Consider the following 18,642-nt stretch of genomic DNA (forward strand, 5'->3'; position numbering starts at 1 on the left):
TTATTTTATGATTTTTCTTAGTAGTTTTTCTTTTATTAGTTTAAATCTGTATTTTGTTTCTCCTTTTATACACTGTTGTATGTGTTTCTCTCTTTTTTTGTATACCATATACATATATATAGAGTTCTTGTCGAAATTTTTGTGGGCTCTTGTTGTAGAAAAACTTAAAAAGTTTCATTAAAATATATAAATTTGTTGTCATTTAAATGAAATACCATTTTGAAAGTTCTCATTTTTGTTTTTTGTTTTGTTTTTTTAGAAAAAGACCTAACTAAAAACTATGAACATAGCACATTGTAAACATGTTTGTGTAGTGCAGCCATAAATATTTTATGTATGTACGCATAGAATATAATAATAATAGGGGGAATATTAGATTGTTAAATAAGAAAATAGATATTACAGCTACGGGGAATTTCTAGCACATGATATATGTATAGGTTTTCTGGGGTCTGACATTGTTCCATTAAACATTAGCTTTAAACTGAGTTTGGCTTGCATATTGCCCTTTATATGTTACTCTAATCCATATGGTTGCTTGGTTAGCTTTCGTGTTCTTGCACATATATATGTAAACATATATATATATATTATGGTTATCTTAGATCTACATGGACTCCTTATATGCCCTTATTCATGTTGCATCTGCACTCGATATATAAGCTTTAACAATTATGGTTGCCGCGAGGGGCAGAAAATTATATAGAAAAACCAAAAACTACATACAATTGTATACCTCAAACTATTTACATTGGACAATTTTGGGACTGTGTTTGGGGTTTGGGGCTGGGGAGGCGCGAAATAATGAAGATGTGGGTGTGGTTTAAATTATTTATCGGTATGTCTATGTATGGATAGTGTAGTTTTTGTTTCAATCACATGTTTGCACTCCCAACGAAAACGGTAATAACTTAAGGAAATGTTCTGCTGTTTGTGAAGATTGCCGCTGGAATAAAGCTCGTCCCGTAGCCTGTCAATACTTTAGGCATTCTCATCCGTCATATAGATGTATCCATGCTGTTGCAATATGCTCAAACGTTTCTCCACAGCATCGCGATCTAAAAGAACAAATACTCATTAGTCTTTTGTCAATTGTTAGATTATAATACATACACTTATTCAACAGCATTTTGTCCTGGGGATGATTACATTTTTGCACCAAAGAATGCAGCAGAATGTGTGCGGTGTTGTAGCGCTCGAAGCAATTCTTGGTGTTCTTCAAAAGCTCGTCCAAAGCAGCCGCTTGGCACTGAAACCACAAAGTTAAACATTAATATTCAAAACCCTAAGAATAAGATAACCCTTTAATTACCATATCTAAAGCATAGTCGTAGAGAATCTTGTCCGCCGTTATATTAAATGCATTCGCCTTCTGCAACAGGCCACTGCCATTTAGGCGCTTGGATTCGAAGAGCATGCTCCGGTATTTGGTGTTCATGGTGAGCAGAGCTAGGGAGAAAGATTTCCAATTATAAGAATCTGCAAGGTAGTATAAACCCTAACGCTGTCTCACCATTCTTCACATTGGACGATGGCTTGAGGTGGCCATTTCGCAGCTGCTGGGAGGCCAGATTCAAGCCGGAAGACAGAAGCTGGAGTCCCCGAACCAGCAGCACCAGGCGCTCGGCCCGCTTGCAGTGCTCCGGAGCATGGGGTGGAATCTGCTGGGCATCTGCCGTCGCCCCACCTGCCGCTGACTGGCTGCCGGCCACCATCAATGTGGAGAGCGGAGCGCACCGCGAATCGGCCACCTCCTGGATGCAGTCGGTGAGAGCCAGCACAAAGTTGAGCTTGGACAGTGTCTCGTTGTGCTCGCGATCCATGAGCGTCTCCTCCGATAGCTCCGGAGCCTGGAATGCATGTGGCTCACCGCCGCCGCCAGCTCCCGTGTCCAACAAGCTGTGCAGGCCACCCGTGGCGCCCAGTTCGGGCAGCGTAAAGGCCCGCGGTCCCAGCATATGATGCTGGTTATTGTTCTCCGATCCGCTGCCTGCTGAACCAATGGATCCCAGGGATCCGGGCGCCACTAGCATGGTTGGGCTGCCCAAGGTGGGCAACTTGGTGAGGGCAGCGGACGGCAGAACCGGGGAACTGTTGCCGCTACGACGCAGTGGCGACTGGGAGTGGCCCGGCGACACCTGCCAGGTGCTGGGGGCGTGCGGTGGAGTCTCCGACAGCGAGCCCCCGGAGGCGGATCGCATCCGGGTCGGTGGCGTTCCAATGGCAAATTGCACCGCCGGCGGTGAGATGGAATTAATGTCGCTGCTTACGCTGCTCTTGCGCTGATCCGGCCGCGGCTGCTTTACGCTAATGGGCTGGGATCGGGGTATCTGCTGCCCGGCAGCCGCAAGAGTGGCCACTGTCAAGGGGCCAGATCTGGCTGGAGAACCAGCGGCATTGCTGGTCACATGGCGACGAGCCGGTGCCGGCACTGGCTTGGGCTCCGAGATGGGCAGACTACTGGGGCGTGGCGGACTGGATTGATTCTGCTGTTGGAGCCGCTGGCCGCCGGAAGCGTGCGGGGCTTGAGCAGCTGCCTGGGGCTGGGTCTGGGCTTGGCGCTGGTCCTCTGGCAGGTTCTTGGGCACCAGCACAAAGTCATCAGAGTCTTCGTGGGAGCTGCAAGAGCCACTGTTGTTCTCGCTGTCGCACAGGACACCCACATTGGTGATGGTGGCACAGATGGCCGGGTTGGCCACCACGGAGACTAAAGAATCATAATATGATTACCATTGACTCCTACCCGATTAGGATTATTCTTACCCGTGTTCTCCTCCTCTAGGGCCGCCTCCTGCTCCTCGCGCTCCTTCTGCTGCTGCTCGGCCATCTTAACCAGCTGCAGTTCCTGCTCCATCTGCTGCTGCAGCGGGCTCTTGGCCTTGATGGGAGGTGTTCCGCCCAATGGTGGCATGTCAACTGCAAGAACACCAGGCTTAGAAACGCGCCGCCGCAAATTGGCCGCATGGCTAGGACTGGGGCTTGGCTCACCTGGTGAAGTGGCCGCCTTCTTGCCCTGGAGGAAGCGATGCACAAAGAAGGCCTCATGCGAGATGCGATCTTTGGCGTTGCGCCGCAACAAGCACAGTAGCAGATCCCTCAAGTCTGGCGAAACTCCATTCGGAATTCTATAAAAAGGTATAATGGTTAGTACTGTCTTAGAGGATCTTGGGTGATGTGAGAGTCATACTTGGGCGCCAGATTGGCGTTCTGCTCGTAATAGAACTTCAACTCATTGGGCGTTTGTGCGTAGAATGGCGCCTTGCCAGTCAGGCACTGGTAGACGATCGTGCCCAGCGACCAGAGATCTGCCTTGGAGTCGTACTGCAGCGACATAATGACCTCGGGTGCCTAGATCCGAGTAAACCAATATAAGAATCATAATATTCTGTGGGGTTTCCATCCACTTACCATATACATGGGTGAACCGCAAAGAGTGGCGGCCATGGCACCGTCGTTAAGAAATCGCGCAAACCCGAAATCGGCTATAAAAATTAAGAAATTAATAGTTAAGATTTATATAGACATTAAATTGAAAACTAAAATATAGAGGGGATTTGAACTCGTGTTTTTTAAAACATCGTTTTTAAAGTCGGTGATCTCGATTTCTTGAAAATGGATAAACTTATCTGTCTGAAATATTTACCCAATTTTATTGGTTATATTCCCTAGCGAATGATCGAAGGAATGTATTTTAAAAAATTGATTACTATTTTTTACCGACAAAACCTAGATCACCACAAAAGGTCAATTTTTTCGAAGATGCTTCTTGCAACGTCCACAGAATTGAAATCTGAATATATTGCTACATGATGGACATGTTTTTATCGTCTTTAAAATAGAATCTACTTAAGTAAATAATAATTGTCCCAAAAAAGTTTAAGTTCTCTTCGTAAAAATATTTCAAAAATACTGCTTTGCATATAACCCCTTAACAGAATATTAATTGCTAATTAGTATTTCTACATTTATTAGAAAGCATTTTTCTTTTACTGACAACTATTTATTTCTTTAATTTAACTTTATTTTAATAATAAATCTTTAGGATAATTAACTCACCAATTTTCAGAGTTATCTTAGATGGAGCTGGCAAGGTTTTGCCATAATTGTGCGATAGCAAAATATTTTGTGGCTTGAGATCACGATGCACAATTCCTTTGGTATAAAGTGCTTTCATAGCACCAGCTAAAAAAATTAATAGATATTTTAGTAGAGGACTAATTTAAATTCTTAAAATATAATCTTACCTAGTTGAACGAGGAAAAGTCGGACAGTATCCTCGCTAAGCGTCCCCTTCACACTCAGATAATCAGCCAAGTCCCCTCCATTGCAGAACTGAAAATAGAAAGATATGGTAATAAGAAAATTAGTAATGACTTCAATCAGCAGCACTCAAGATCCCAAAGCAATTCCAGCAAAAAGCGTACTAGGCAAATGAATTAAGTTCAATCAGTGCGAAAATGGGGGTCGGTCTTCCAGACTCGAGCAGACTCGAGGGTCTTTCTTTTGTCTGGCCGCCAAGCAATTATATATATATAGAGGGTATGTAGTACATAAGTATATATACATATACTCTAGCAAGACAAGGTCAAAGCGAATCTGATTTATGGCAATTTTCTGAATCAAGAACTGGAATTAGGAAATTATGCTTCTGGGACAGGCAGCTGCTTTTAAGGCTTTTGTCGTTCAGTTCCGGTTTTTTTGGACAATGGTATGGAAAGGAGTACAGGAGGCAGGAATACAATTTCAATAGAGTTGGAAAATCAGAAATATAATAGAAATAAAGCCAACAATGCAGTTTAGAAGTAAACTTTATTATTTTGGCCAGAACCAGCTGCCAAAAAGGACCTAACCTTGAGGTTGCCTATCGTGGACATGACTAGCAACTAGTATGGACTGTTTTTTCGCTGGTTTCTCATCTGAGAACCGAAAACATGAGAAACTATATGGACCACTTAGAGTTTAATGAGCAAACAAAGCAGCAATACCACATTAGACAATTAAATGGCCAAATTGAAATGACAAAAGATTTCACTCGCCATTTGCGGTGGATGGTGGAGAGGGTGGAGAACCCTAGAGAGCCACAGAAACAAGTCATTGACATGTAAAGTAACATCAGTCCATTACAAAAAACATAAAAGTAAAAGTCGAAAATGTGGAAAGAAATGGGGAATCGGAAAAAGCCACACTTGGAGGGTTTTTTATATTCTTTTCCGGGTTACAAGTTTTAATTTTTTTTATGAAGAAACGCATGTGTCATGAGCTTTATTTTCAACTTGGCACTTGGATAATAAAAAAAAAACATTTGGGATTTTCTATATTCCTAAAAAAAAAGGGAGAGTTTTTAAAAAGTGAAAAAAAAAATCAAGAGAACATATAGCCATAACGCTCTCTTGATCGGCAACCCTGTCGTCATCGGTTCTGCGATAGCGCTCTGGAGCTCATTGTCTTTCCGCCGCTCGGGCTAACCGCACACGCCATCCCGCTGCTCCAAAAATATCAAAAAGCCAAAAAGATAAAATAATAACAAGCCCCAAAAAAAAAGCATAATTGTCTATTTGTTTGCCTTGAAGAAATAAAACAGAATTAAAAGTCGAAAATCTGTGCAACGAAAAAGTTATTATTGCGGGCATTACGTACCGAACGCGAATCACTCATGGACTAAAGGTCAATCATTTCTAGGCGATAAAAAATAAAGCATGCAGCTGTACATATACATCGTAGCCCAGCAATCTACCCCGAGGCATACGAAACTGAATTAAAACAAGTGTTTAACTTAGTACAAAGTGAACAAAAGCGGTGCTTTTCATTCAAAAATATTTTAATAAATATTTAGTCACTCGAACAAATCGTTTAATCTGAGAATCCGGCTTAGTCACCTTGTGTGTTCCAACTAAATTATGTAAATCAAGTCAATCCCTCTCCTCCCCCCCCCAGACAAAGTTCAATTGATTGGCATTCGAAATAATTATTCGAAGTAATTAAAGAAATAGCTTTGTTGTCTGAGTTTTTGTTAAAGAAATTAAATTAATTGAATAATTAACACTTTAAACTAAAACAGAGAACAATAATCAGAGAAAGAGAGAAGCAGCAATTACTAAAGAAAACTGATAAGATTAGCAGCAGTGGCTAAACATGAACTAAACATTAAAAGATTAAACGAGAGTCCCAGCGATAAAAGCCCGTTTTGAAGAGAGCACGCAGTCGCGAGGAGCTCACCTGGAGAGCTTATACGCTCTCCCGACACCTGTTAGTGGTTGGCGAAATATTTTCGCTCATTGGAGAGCCGACAAGCGAGTGGAAAAGTCAGTGCCAGCGGGGGAAATAAAAATAAATCTTTTGGAAAAAACTACAGAATATAAAAAGCTATAGAATATAAAACAACAAGTGTTTAGTGAAAAAGAAGCAAAATATTAATAAAAAAAAATAATCTATTTTCAGATCAAGAATTTCAGCAGAAAAATGAAATGAAATTCAATAAATAAACACAAAACCAAACCCAGTGAATAAATAACAAATAATAATCCATAATCCAACACCGAAGCCCGCAAATAAACAAATCACCATGCACGTGTATTACAAGTTTGGATTACTTTTAATATTTTTACTCAGCGTAAGGTAAAAAAATGGTTGTTAAATAATTTAAAATTTATATTAGTAGGATGTTCTTCAGTTGGGGGGGTATGTCGTTAAGTTGTTTTTAGAAAAATCGAAGCACTTGCCCACCAAAACCGAATAAGAAAAGACGGCAAAGTACAAAGTTTTTATTGAGCAACATTCGTAAAGTGAATAATTCTCGTACCTGGCAAGGTGCAGAATAACGGGACTTTGACCCGTTCACCGTTGGAGATATCATTGCCAATGGGAATACTCATTCCGGTATAATAAAACAAAAAAAGAAATAGCAACTTTATTGATAGCCTCGGCAACAGGTCTAATTGCTCCTTATTATGTGTGTATAGGTTTGTGAATTTACACTCCAGATAATCATATCGCATAATCTGATAAAAATAATATGAATATACCGTTGCGCGTTCGATAATTTATGCCGTTTCTTCTTATCGCTTTTGTTTGGTCAGCGTTTTTTATTTTTAATTTTAAGGCCAGGAAATATCGAACCACTAGGCAGAAGCCAATTTATGACTCTGATTTAGTTTTGGGATTAGCTGGTAGCTGTTTTTTATCTTCTACAGATCGGATGTCAAAGTCAAGTACTTGAGAGAGTAGGCTTTCATTTTTAAACATTTTACTTCAAGTATTTAGAAAGGCCATTACGTTGTCTAGGTCGTCATGCTCGGCTTAAGTTTATACGATTTTTCGCAATAATCTTTAAAACTAAAGTCGGTCAAGCTTATTAGCTATTCGGTAACTATTCATGTCTTTATTAAAGGCGAGAAGAATGCATTTCTTATATTGATAAGCTTTATAGAGAGCTTCAAGACAAAGCACTATTATTTAATAATAGACTTTAAATGGCCTCATGACGATTATTGTCAACAATCGTTGAAACTTCACTCGAGAGTCACGCAATTGAAAAGAATTCTAAATGGCATTTTTAAGACATACTTGAGCTACTAGCCACTTGAAGGGAAGTCTAGTAAGAGCAGGATAACGAAGGATTTAGAATCAGAAGCCTTAAATCCCACAAAAAATAAAAAAAATATATAAACCTCGAAAGTGAGAGTAAACCAAATCGTTAAAAAACCGGTCAAGATGTCTCTCAGACATGACGTAAACGGGTTTTGTGGGGGCTCTCTGCCACTGAAGCTCAACTACAGTGCAGGTCAGATATATAAGGCCAGAAATATACGTATTTTCTTTAAAAAAAATTAAAGTCTTCTTATCAATATTTTAAATTTTGGAAGCTAATTTTCTGTCTAAAGTTGTTTGATAAAATACCTTTGTATTTTTGGCTCATTCAGGTAGAAATACATACATATATGTATATATATATATTCATTCATGCTCACTGCGGGCCACAAACATAAACAAAAGCCTATAATGATATAGTGGGGAAACCGGAGACACCGCCACTGCCGGAGAACATGGCGTGGCTTTGCCAAAATGGGTCAAGTGCGTTTTCAGGACAAATTAGCGAGGTGTGTTCGTTTGCCTTCAAGACGTGCATGATGTAAGCCAGTTCTGCCTAGAACTGTCAATCTAATGGCCAGAATAGACATTTTATTTATTTTTTTTTGGGAAAATCAAGTTTACAAATCGGTTAGATAATTGCTTTTGGATTGAAAATAAAATAATTAATTCTTTGAATTTCTTAAAAACCAGTATTAGTCACACAAATGGAGCTCCCGCGAGCAGTGAACAGACCCAGCTGTCCCCCACCTTCGAGGACGACTACAATGACTATGAAGACAACTACAGTGACGAAGCCACCGATAAGCAAGGTCCTGAGACAGCAGAGAATAGACTGATGCCACAATCATCTTCAACATCGACCACCACAACATTTCGACCAATTTTTAGTAGGTTTTTCTTAATCATTTTCATAACTGACCGGCTTTCATATAATTCTGTAATTTTTTGTAGATATACCACGACGCAGCAACCATGTCCTGGAGCCCAGTTGCCCGCGCAACTGCCATTGCTTGGAGGACTTCAAGTACGTCCAGTGCACCAACGCCCATCTGACCCATGTTCCCTTGGACATGCCCAAAACGGCGGCTATCATAGATTTAAGCCACAATGTGATTTCCGAACTGAGGCCCGAGGATTTCGCCAACCTGTCGAGGGTCCAGGAAATCAATCTGAACCACAATCTAATCAGTCGCATAGACAATGAGGTAATTTATTTATTTTTAAAATAATACCAGATGAATAATGTTTCATGTTCTGTAGGTCTTCCAAGGCTTGGAGCGTTTGCAGCGACTCCGTTTAGCCAACAACCGGCTGACCAAGATAGATCCCGACACCTTTGCGCCAGCCAGGGAGCTATCAACTCTCGATCTGAGTAACAACTCCATTGCCCAGCGACTGGATGGAGCCTTTCTGAACCAGCCAGGTCTGATAGAGTTCAGCTGCTCGAATTGCAGCTGGACCGAGCTGCCGGAACAAACGTTTGAGAACATGAGTGCCCTGCAGGTACTCCGACTGGACAAGAACGATTTCAAACAGGTGAGTTTTTAGCGCCAAGTTATCGCACTGAGCTATCGATCTATCGGTGCAACGATAGTTGGCGCAGCCCCCAAAACAGCTGTGCTCCCACGACCATATAGTTGTCCCGCTTCCGCTCACGGTTTCTTTTTCTTGTGACAGCAAATCAATACGAGAGCTTTCACGCCGCTTAAAAATATAATTAAACTTAAGTTGCCGGAGCTGGACCAGCCCAACATCGAGGAGCTGTGCAACCTGCTCAAGTCCATCGACAACATCAGCTTCCGCCACTTTGACGTCAGCTGCTTCGAGCTCGTGCTGGGCACCTCCTTCAACGAGAGTCTGATCCAGGCCACCGACCCGCCGTTCAAGCGGGTTACGGGTCTTCCAACTACCACATCGCAGCCAACTACAGCTCCACCGCGAAGTGGTGAGTTCCAAAGCATTCTAGACAATGGTGTGACTAAATTTTATTTTTAATTAAAGCCGATCGGAGCCGGGGAAACAGCAAAATGGCCAACAGCACGGAACTGGCCAAGGCCGGAATCATGAGTTCAGTGACTGAGAGCAGCGGGGTCAGTGCGGAGGGGCCCACCGAGAAGAGCAACCAGGTGGCCATATCCCAGGAGGCCATCAACACCCTGCTCATCTGTGAGTTTTACAAAAACTTCTATTTCCAGAACTGAAATAATGAGTCTTGTGTTCCAGGCATCATGGTCATTGCAGTGATTGGGATTATAATCGGCCTCATCTGCCGCAAGGACATTGGTGGGATCAAGACGAAATGCTGCCGCACTAGCAAACCAGAGCCAAAGGACCAGGTGCATCCCACCGAGGAGATACCATTGAATAAGCTAGCCTAGAAGACCAAAACCAGAAACACCTTCCTATCCGACGTTTTGAGAAGAATTCCATTTTGATGGCATTTCGTGTTAGATTTTAGTTAGGTACACGTATATCTAGTGTATGTATATGGTTAATTAGTTGACTCCATTGTTCGCCAGCACAACAGCTACCACAGCACATCGATTCCCAAACACCCAACTTGTTAGACTCTAGTTGTAAGTTGTAAGCCTAGTCGCTTAGCGTTCTATCTGCTATTATTTAGGGGAGCACGGGGAACCCGACCAACACAAAACACAACCACACACTCCTGGCTCTGTTCTAGAGATATTTTAGTTTTTAGAGAGCTGTCTTTAGCCTTAGACTTTTGCCAAAATACAATAAAAATAAACCATAATTGTAAATAGTACAAAGAGGATATGTATTTAATTCTTTAATAAATGGTTTAATTATAAAATAAATCATTGGAGTATTTATGATAATCACTGTTTATTATCCACAGAAGCTGACACCTGATAACCACAACCCTTTCTCACACGTTTATCTTCCGAAAACAAATTAAGAAGCAAATAAACACATCGTAAAATATCAGAAACGTAAATAAACAAATCCCGGGAACTAAATTAATCAGAAAAGTAGTGGGAAACTGGCCGGGGACAACACGTGGCTGCGAAATCAATAGATACGGGTATCATCCCCACTACTGATTATATTCGGGGACTCGAGGGGACTCCAAGCCGTCTAACGATTGACAAACAAACAAAAGCTGTTTGGGGGAAATGGGGCCAAAGTCAGGCCACAGCTCCTCCTATCGGTGTAGGCCTCCTACCCCTAGAATATATTTGATATTGCTCCCAAAACGATGACATGCCAATGGCGAATCGAAAACAAAACAATGAGCTTTAGATTAGTTCGATTAGAGCACTCGATTCTACTTAACAGAGTTGGTATTTTGATTATTCATTCATTCATACTTGCTAAGAAATATAATCTTAAAGAAATATAAAGAAAAAGAGTTCTCACTAATATATCTTTAGTATAACGCTTAATAAGCCCCTACCTTATAAGGTATCTTGAAGAAAAACAACCCTATCAAATCTTATCAGACCCAAAGCTCGCCAAAATGGAAGCTAATTCCCGTGCCGGAGAAGAATTTGACCTAATTTCAAGATAATGGATCGTATATAAACATAAACACTGGGTGCTAACACCATACAGACACCTGTAACCCAGTTTGGGTTGAACAAACCCGAGGTCAGTGCTCAGTATAGTACTTTGGGGTGAAAATTAATTAAATGCGTATTTGAGAGAGGGTAGTATATGGCTTAAATATATAGTAGTATCATTTCTAGTACTAGTATTTGTACTAGGTATCCAAATAGTCGCACCATTTAGCTTCTGGCTGGGCTTCTGCCATTCTATTCTCACTTTATTTTTGTTTACGAATTCATTTCGCAACTTCCGCAATTAATGGCGTAGCATTTTGGTTGAAAAAGCGAGGAGGAGGTCTGGGTCTGGGGTGGTGGGGTTGGAGGAGGTCTCCGAGTGGAATGACGTGCCACTGGCCGACGTGCATTCTGCTTCTCGATACCCACTCCCTCTATATATATCACCCGCCCTGACTCATCCACGTTTTAGCCATAAAACCATTTAATATTTACGAACTTCTCACTTTCCAGAGCTACTACTTACCTCCATAACCAGGCTGACGCAATCCTGGGACTCCTTGCAGTCCAGCAGAGCCACCACATTCTCATGGTGCAGCTCGGTGAGCTCCTTCAGGATCTTGATCTCCTTGCCCAGCAGGTTCTGGGTCTTCAGTTGTCCCTTCTTGGTGATGCACTTGATGGCCACCGGCATATGTTTCTGTAATGTAGGAAGCGGAGGCATTTTCATTAATATTTAAGCAGGGGGCTAGGCACTTTCAAAGTCATTGAACGGCTACTCCTACTTATCATATTATAAGCCAAAGTCGGGGAGGCGATAAAATCGTATGAGGGTTTCATTGACACGTTGACTTTATTTTGAATTCAATAACAAGGTGAGAGTTATAAAGGATAAGCTTTTTATATCATATATGGTATGGGTTTTAAGATGAATTTTTAAAATACTTGGAGGAAGTTGGAGGATGCTTAGCTGTGATGTATGAGAATCGCAGAAAAGGGTGCCTTTTTCAAGAAATATTAATATTTTTATTAAAAAAATTGACTATTGGTTTAATAATCGGGAAAAGTTCATTGCTTATGCTTAGTAGGCCTATCTCTACTGTAAAATATCTTAGAAAATTAAGATTTTTCACAAACATTTGTGTTTTTGTTAAAAAATCTTTATTTTGCTAAATAAGAAACGAGAAAAAGGGCTTTTTTTTTAAAGTAATATTTGTAATTTTATTAAAAATCTATATTTCGTTTATTATTTTGGTTAAGTATATTGGTTATTCTTAAGTTGTTTAGCTGTAAAGTCAGAGAATCGCAGAGAAAGGCGCTTCTTTAAAGAAATATTTGTATCTTTATTAAAAAATCTACATTCAGTTCTTAAACTCGTTATCTATGGTTAGTATGCTTAGCTGAAAAGTGTGAGAATCGCGGAGAAGAGCGCTTTTTTCAAAAAATATAAGTTTTTTTTTACTAAAATAACGTTTTATTGTTTATTTAATGGAATAAGAATCACAAAGAAGGACGCTTAATGACTAATATTTGTATTTTGATTTAAAAAAAAATATTATTTCTACAAAAAACGTGTTAAAGGGTTAATCCTTTCTACAAAACAATAAGCTAGAGAACCAAATAAAATATAGATTTTTAGAATTCCTATTAAATTTAAGTATCTAGAATCCACATCTGTTTAACTAGCCAGATCAAAAAAAGCCTTCAATAGTGTTTATTGATTTAAAAATCGTAATAATCCACCTCAAGAACTTGTGCTCCATCCAAAGGCCTCGATCTCCACACACCCAGCAGCTGCAGCCATTAATGGCATCTCCAAATGTTTACACACTCCTCGAGCAAAATGCTTTAATTAGCACGCACTGAACGAGGAAACTGGCAGCGGTGGCGGCGTCGGAAAAATGCAAATCCCAGAACCGAGGGTCGTGTTGGAGGGTCTCGCTCGGTTAGGCTGTTATTATTAGATACGCAAAAACGCACTCAACCGACGAACCGACGGGTTGCGGTGAATAAGATTGTTTACTTGGGCGTTCGAGTGACGAACTTGGCCGGGAACTGCAGGCCCAGTTAACCGGCTGGATCGCCGCCCCACTGATAAGGGGATGCGGTCACCATATTTGCTTTTTTACTTACCAGGTGACAATGACTCTTTGTCTGTGTCTGGCTTTAGGGTGAAGCGCAAAAAACAAGATGCAGGTATACTCCACTATCAGGGCTAGTTCCTATAAGTTTCTCTATGGGTTTCTCTGCGGAATATCGAATCACCTCATCACCGATTCATGTGCCGACTGAATGGTAATGGAAATCGATATGCTCCTCCTTCCATAATCTTTCAAAGTGCATTCGCTGGGGAACCATGAATGCAGCTTCTGACCGATAACAGGCCAGATGCAGATGCACTTTTGTTTGTCGAGCTCCGGGTGAGTGTTTACCTCTAGCTCGGGCTAGATTACAGAAGGTCATCGATAATCCAGCCTTTATCTAGCCTATATTAGTCTTAAATATAATGCTTTACGTCACTGACTTGTATTTTGTTTACCTTCCCATCGCCAAGATAGTAGAACCTCCCCGGGAGAGATTAGATTACTCAGCGGAAGCCGGGCGGCCGGGCAGTTCTTGACCCAATCACCTCGATGGAGCTCTGAATCTGTGTCAGCAGCGAGCGGGAAAGTTGCCCCACCAAGCTGCCACCACCACCAGCTGCTGCTGGCCTCGATCTCTTCAACTTCGGCCGAGGTGCTTCAAGGTGCAGCTAGAGAAACCCGCACCCAAAACCAAGAGGTTCAACGAACCCCCCAGAGGTGTGATAAGCCCCCAACAAATGACTGGTTTTTGGGGGTCTTATGGAGGAGGAGGTGCAATGGCCCCCCCTTCGCAACTAAAACCAAAAATAGCCCCCAAAAATGATGATAATTGCGCAGAAAATGCGAGAGAAAGACAAAAGCGAGTGTGCACCTCATCGTCATAGTCATAGGCATAGGCCCGGCCAAGTATCTGATGGATACAAACTGGTTTGGCGGGTGAAATGTATCTCTCGGGTGACCAGCAGCATTAGCTTTGCCAACAAAATGCGGAAATTCTCACAGTTTTTGCGACGCAAAACTTTAATACTTCAATGGCTCATAATTCACGCCCGATCGGGCCACCAGTCAGCCGGCTAATTTGGCCAGAACTGGAGCTCTCCTCCAGCCAGAACTAGTTTGTATGATAAGCTGCTGGAAGATCTGGCTCTGAATAATTTATGCTTTAATTTTTTGGATTTGTTTTGGTCTGCACGTGTCGACGACAGCTTTGGGATTGGAAAGGTGTTTTTGTTTTTTTTTTATAGAGTGAGTTTGTGTTTTGGTTTCTCAACACAAGACTTCCGTGTCTCTAACTTTAAATAAAATTAATTAAATCAAAGTTTGTTTAAAAGAGAGAGAGACTTTCACATACTAATCAGTTGATTAATCAATATTAATTGATTAAAACAGGGTCTATTGTTTGTGATTAGGAAGCTGTAGTGCTTAGCTGCAATGTTAGAGAATCGTAGAGAAGGGCGTATTCGTATTTCTTTTTTAAGAAATATTGTTATTTTTATTAAAAAATCGACTATTTATTTAATAAACATGTTAAGTATATTGATTATGCTTAGGATGTTTAACTGCATCGCATGATAATCTCAGAGAAGTGTGATTTTTCAATCAATATTAGTGTTTTTATTAAAAATCATACTATTTATTTGATAAACGCGTTGATTATCATAATCTACAGATTATGGTTAGTAGCCTTAGCTGCAATGTTTGAGAATCGTGTAGAAGGGTGCTGTTTTATAAAAATAGTCGTTTTTATTAAAAAAAACCTATATATCTGTTTAATAAAGGTGTTTATTGATTTAAAACAGTGGTCGGCACCCCAATACATTGATATGATCTTACCGCATTAGTGTTAGTAACGAATAGCAGAAAGTAGGCTGTGAGCATGACGTTTCACACATTTATACTGTGTGTGTGTGGCAGAGCTCGGGCAGAGAAATTTTCTATGCCCCCGAGATAGGGCCGTGCCGACCTCTGATTTAAAATAAATTTAATTAAAGCCATTTTAAGAGAGAGAACGACTTTCTTGTACTAATCACTTGAATAGTCACTATTATTTGTTAAATAAATGGGTCAATTCTATAGATTATGCTAGGAGCCTTAACTGCAATGTATGAGAACCGTGTAGAAGGGCGCTATTTCAAGAAATAGTAGTATTTTCATTATTAAACAGGTCAAATCCATGTCTTGGATGTCTAACTGTATTTTGTTTAATAAACTGGTTCATGTTCCATTGATTATAAACATATTTTATTGTAAATATATATTTTATATTATAGAAACTATAAAAATAAAGCTTTTTTAAGAGAAAGAGAGACTATCATACCCTAATCACTTGATCAATCAATAGTCACTATTATGCTTAGGATGCTTGGCTAAAATGTATGAGAATCGTGTAGAAAGGAGCTTTTCCAAAAGAGTAGTATTTTTATCAACAATTCTGCTATTTGTTTCATAAACGGGATTATCCACTTGATTATAAATTAATTAAAAACAACATTGATTAACAATAAATATATTTTAATTTAAAAACTATAAAATTCATAGCTTTTTTAGAAGAGAGCGACTTTCACCCACTAATCACTTGAATCCCTTCTGTAATCTTCCAAACAGGGGCCTGCCCAGCAAGCCCATAAAACTAAACATGATTGATTATAAAACCTTTAAATATTGTACAACCTGAACTTAATAGATTCCTCATAGATTAGAGAGGTGTCTAATTCCAAGACGCATTTTTTTTTTGTGAGACATACATATGGAAATGCAACTGCAACTGCAGCCAACTTTGGACAAACAAAATATATGAATATGAATGAGATACCAGCTACCAGCTAGGGGGGGAAGGGATTGCGCAACAATGTTCACTCGATAGGGGGGGAGGGGCTGTTAAATGCAATAAACATGGCGCTGGCTTAAAACGTAATATTTGCATGATTCTGGCGACGCGACTTATGCAATTGGCTGGCGATAAAAAAAAAACGTCAAGTTCTGTGGAAACACGTGTCGTCTGGATTCGCACATGCCGGCGTATCCGCCAGATACTGATTGATGCATTTCATTCAGAGAAGCAGACAAAGGGGAGAACTATATGTACCCCAGATGGTTGTCATTTATTTTAGGAACTAGATCCTCCTTAGAGGAGGATGACTTCCTTTTCTGCAGGTCGTGCACTTCTCGGGTGTGTATCTCAAGTTGGTGACTATTTTTAGGAAGAGCCACGTGCAGGCAAAAGATACACGCTGGTCCTTTGGGTTCTGGTTGGTGTTTGGTTTGGAGAAGTGATTAGACCCTAAAACCAGTTGCTCCGAAATGGCCATAAAAGGACAGAGTCGGGAAGTATAGACAGCTATGATGGCTATAAAATTTATTTTCAAAATAAGGTATCTTGAAGATAGATTACACTGAAAACAAGTAGTGTATCTATGGGATCTTTAAAAAATAAACAGAAAAAGAGAGAAATCCATTAAGAACTCAACTCGTAGAGAAGTAGGGGGTCTGGTCTTCTATAGGTGACATTGTTATATGGCCTTTGTTATTGTACTATTAGTTGTTGTTGTCATTTGCAATTAATAATGTGATTTCACAGCCGAGACCAACTTGAGTAATTTAGAAAAAGAAAAAAAACAAAAAACCTCTTGATAAGAATGCTTTGTTTCACTAACAATAACAAGAAAATACTGAAAAACAGAATGTTTTTCCAATGATACATCTATGATAATTCTGTGGGACATGATCATATGGAAATACAGATATATACCTGGTCATAGTATATATATTTTGTGTAGGTGCTGGGTTAATGGATACAGAAAACAGCTGATGCAATAGCTGGCAGCTGTTGCTGCTTTGGAAACTTTTCGTTTCAAGCTTTTCACTTTGCTTGTTTCTTGTTTTGATTTTAAAACTAAAAACATTGACAAAAAAAAACAAATAAAATTAATATTAATATTAATGAGTTTATTGCGAAATATTTTGTGAATAAATTTGATAAAAGTTGATTGACCTGCAACTGGTTTTTGGAAATTAATTTAAAATATAAGAAGTATATTATAGTTAACTAGTAGCCCTAGGTAAGCTCTTAGTTTAGAATTATTAGTTAGTTTTAGATAAATAAATAAATAAATATTACTTTAAAGTCTCTTAAATCTCTTTTTATCTTTCTGCTTCAAGACCTCCATTATTCGGCCCTTTTAGAGCCCAAGACCTATCCGACAATCGCTATAAAATAATTTATATTTTCGCTACGACCCTGAAATAGTTCAAAGGCACTCCCATACACTCGATACGCAGTGGTGGAACCACAACATAGTTCGCTCCAAAGCACGTGCGTGTGGCAGCCACGAATAAAGGGTGGCAATAGAAAACAAACAAAAGCCAGAGAGAATATCTGAAAGATACAACAAAGGGCTGTGATTTTAGGGGTTTCTCGATATTAAATTATTTAAAAAAAAAACTCTTCAAGACAAGAGCTTTGGCGCATTCCTTTGACAATGGCGCATTTTTATTAATTTTTAGCTCATGTTGTTGTTGTTTTTATTTTGCGACCAAGCCCCAAACAACAACAGTGCCCGGATCCGGATCCGGATCAGTCGGTGGGGGGTGGGGGGAGGAAAACAGGTTAATAAACATGATGATGCTTACCTTGCGATGACGGCCCTTGTAGACGACGGCAAAGGCGCCGTGGCCAAGCATATCCTTGGAGCTGTACTCATAGTCCCCGACAATATTCATTGCATGCGAGGATAAAGGATGCGCCTGGATGGGATGCCTGGATGTGGATCTGTACTCTCTTGCCCTTCTCCCACTTCCACTACCACTATATCACCACCACTTCCACTCCCACACTCTCGTTAACTCCCCCTCTCTCACTCTCGCACGCACGTCGTCGGTTGGGCTCTCTCCCTCCTCGTTTTTCTTTGCTTTTGCTTTTCTTTGCTTTGCCTTCCAATTGCAATTGTGGAAAATCAATTTTTTTCCTGGGCCAGCAACTGGCTGCGAATTCTTGCTGCTGCACTTTCCAACCTGCCGTTTGGCTTTTCACGTAACGCGTTCGCTTCGATTGTGTTGTGCTGTCCACAATTATCAGTGGCACTCACTCTAATTTCACTTGTAATTCAATTAAATTGTGTGTTTTGTTGGTTTTTGTGTTTTTAGTTACGCTCTCCTCCGTGCTCCGTGTGTGATTGTGTCTGGTTCGGACTCGCATACACTCGCATCGGACAAGGCGCACACGCACTCCACGACAACTGCAACTGTTTCCTGGTTTGTCAAATTTTATTTTGCCCCAGCGAAAAACTTTGCAAATCCGAGTACCAGTTTGTCCGATTCTTCTTCTATTCGCGATTCGATTGGGGATTTTAGAGGGGACTGGGCAGGTGATAGATGTTGATATTTCGCTAGAGATGGACTTTCCATCAGGGTTGTCTGAAGATTTTCTTCTGGTATTTTTTACAGAT

At 40.4% G+C, this 18,642-nt stretch overlaps 2 protein-coding genes across 3 annotated transcripts; one reads left to right on the top strand and one right to left on the bottom strand.

Moving 5' to 3' along the window:
• Positions 1–11: 11 nt before the first annotated feature.
• Atg1 (serine/threonine-protein kinase unc-51-like protein Atg1) lies at positions 12–18,604 on the bottom strand. Of its 2 annotated transcripts, XM_070279753.1 has the most exons (12): positions 17,828–18,602; positions 11,641–11,814; positions 4,245–4,332; positions 4,057–4,182; positions 3,409–3,482; positions 3,188–3,348; positions 2,989–3,125; positions 2,764–2,916; positions 1,514–2,707; positions 1,313–1,449; positions 1,114–1,249; positions 12–1,058 (listed from the first exon to the last, which is right to left on the bottom strand). In XM_070279753.1, exons 1-12 carry the CDS (start codon positions 17,915–17,917, stop codon positions 982–984), a joined length of 2,547 nt encoding a protein of 848 aa, XP_070135854.1. In that variant the 5' UTR covers positions 17,918–18,602; the 3' UTR covers positions 12–981. The 2 variants fall into 2 exon arrangements, with proteins under 2 accessions (XP_070135854.1, XP_017089559.2); XM_017234070.3 differs by having other exon boundaries at positions 2,764–3,125; positions 17,828–18,604.
• Positions 5,456–10,361, top strand: LOC108120411 (leucine-rich repeat and transmembrane domain-containing protein 2). Its single transcript, XM_043214184.2, has 8 exons — positions 5,456–5,664; positions 6,439–6,615; positions 8,281–8,477; positions 8,542–8,795; positions 8,851–9,126; positions 9,268–9,535; positions 9,592–9,756; positions 9,814–10,361. The coding sequence occupies exons 2-8, from the start codon at positions 6,563–6,565 to the stop codon at positions 9,966–9,968; spliced, it is 1,368 nt and encodes a 455-aa protein (XP_043070119.1). The 5' UTR covers positions 5,456–5,664; positions 6,439–6,562; the 3' UTR covers positions 9,969–10,361.
• Positions 18,605–18,642: the final 38 nt, after the last annotated feature.

Source organism: Drosophila bipectinata, chromosome 3L (assembly GCF_030179905.1).
Source record: "Drosophila bipectinata strain 14024-0381.07 chromosome 3L, DbipHiC1v2, whole genome shotgun sequence".
In the NCBI taxonomy this organism is placed as follows: domain Eukaryota; kingdom Metazoa; phylum Arthropoda; class Insecta; order Diptera; family Drosophilidae; genus Drosophila; species Drosophila bipectinata.

Bases quoted from the DNA above. Each gene is read 5' to 3' on its own strand.
- Atg1 (XM_017234070.3), bottom strand. From the start codon at position 17,917: ATGAATATTGTCGGGGACTATGAGTACAGCTCCAAGGATATGCTTGGC. The intron at 3,126-3,187 runs GTATGACTCTCA...ACCTTTTTATAG, and splicing joins AACGCCAATCTGGCGCCCAA to AATTCCGAATGGAGTTTCGC. The intron at 2,708-2,763 runs GTAAGAATAATC...ATGATTCTTTAG, and splicing joins CCTAGAGGAGGAGAACACGG to TCTCCGTGGTGGCCAACCCG.
- LOC108120411 (XM_043214184.2), top strand. From the start codon at position 6,563: ATGCACGTGTATTACAAGTTTGGATTACTTTTAATATTTTTACTCAGC. The intron at 9,127-9,267 runs GTGAGTTTTTAG...TTCTTGTGACAG, and splicing joins ACAAGAACGATTTCAAACAG to CAAATCAATACGAGAGCTTT. The intron at 9,536-9,591 runs GTGAGTTCCAAA...TTTTAATTAAAG, and splicing joins TACAGCTCCACCGCGAAGTG to CCGATCGGAGCCGGGGAAAC.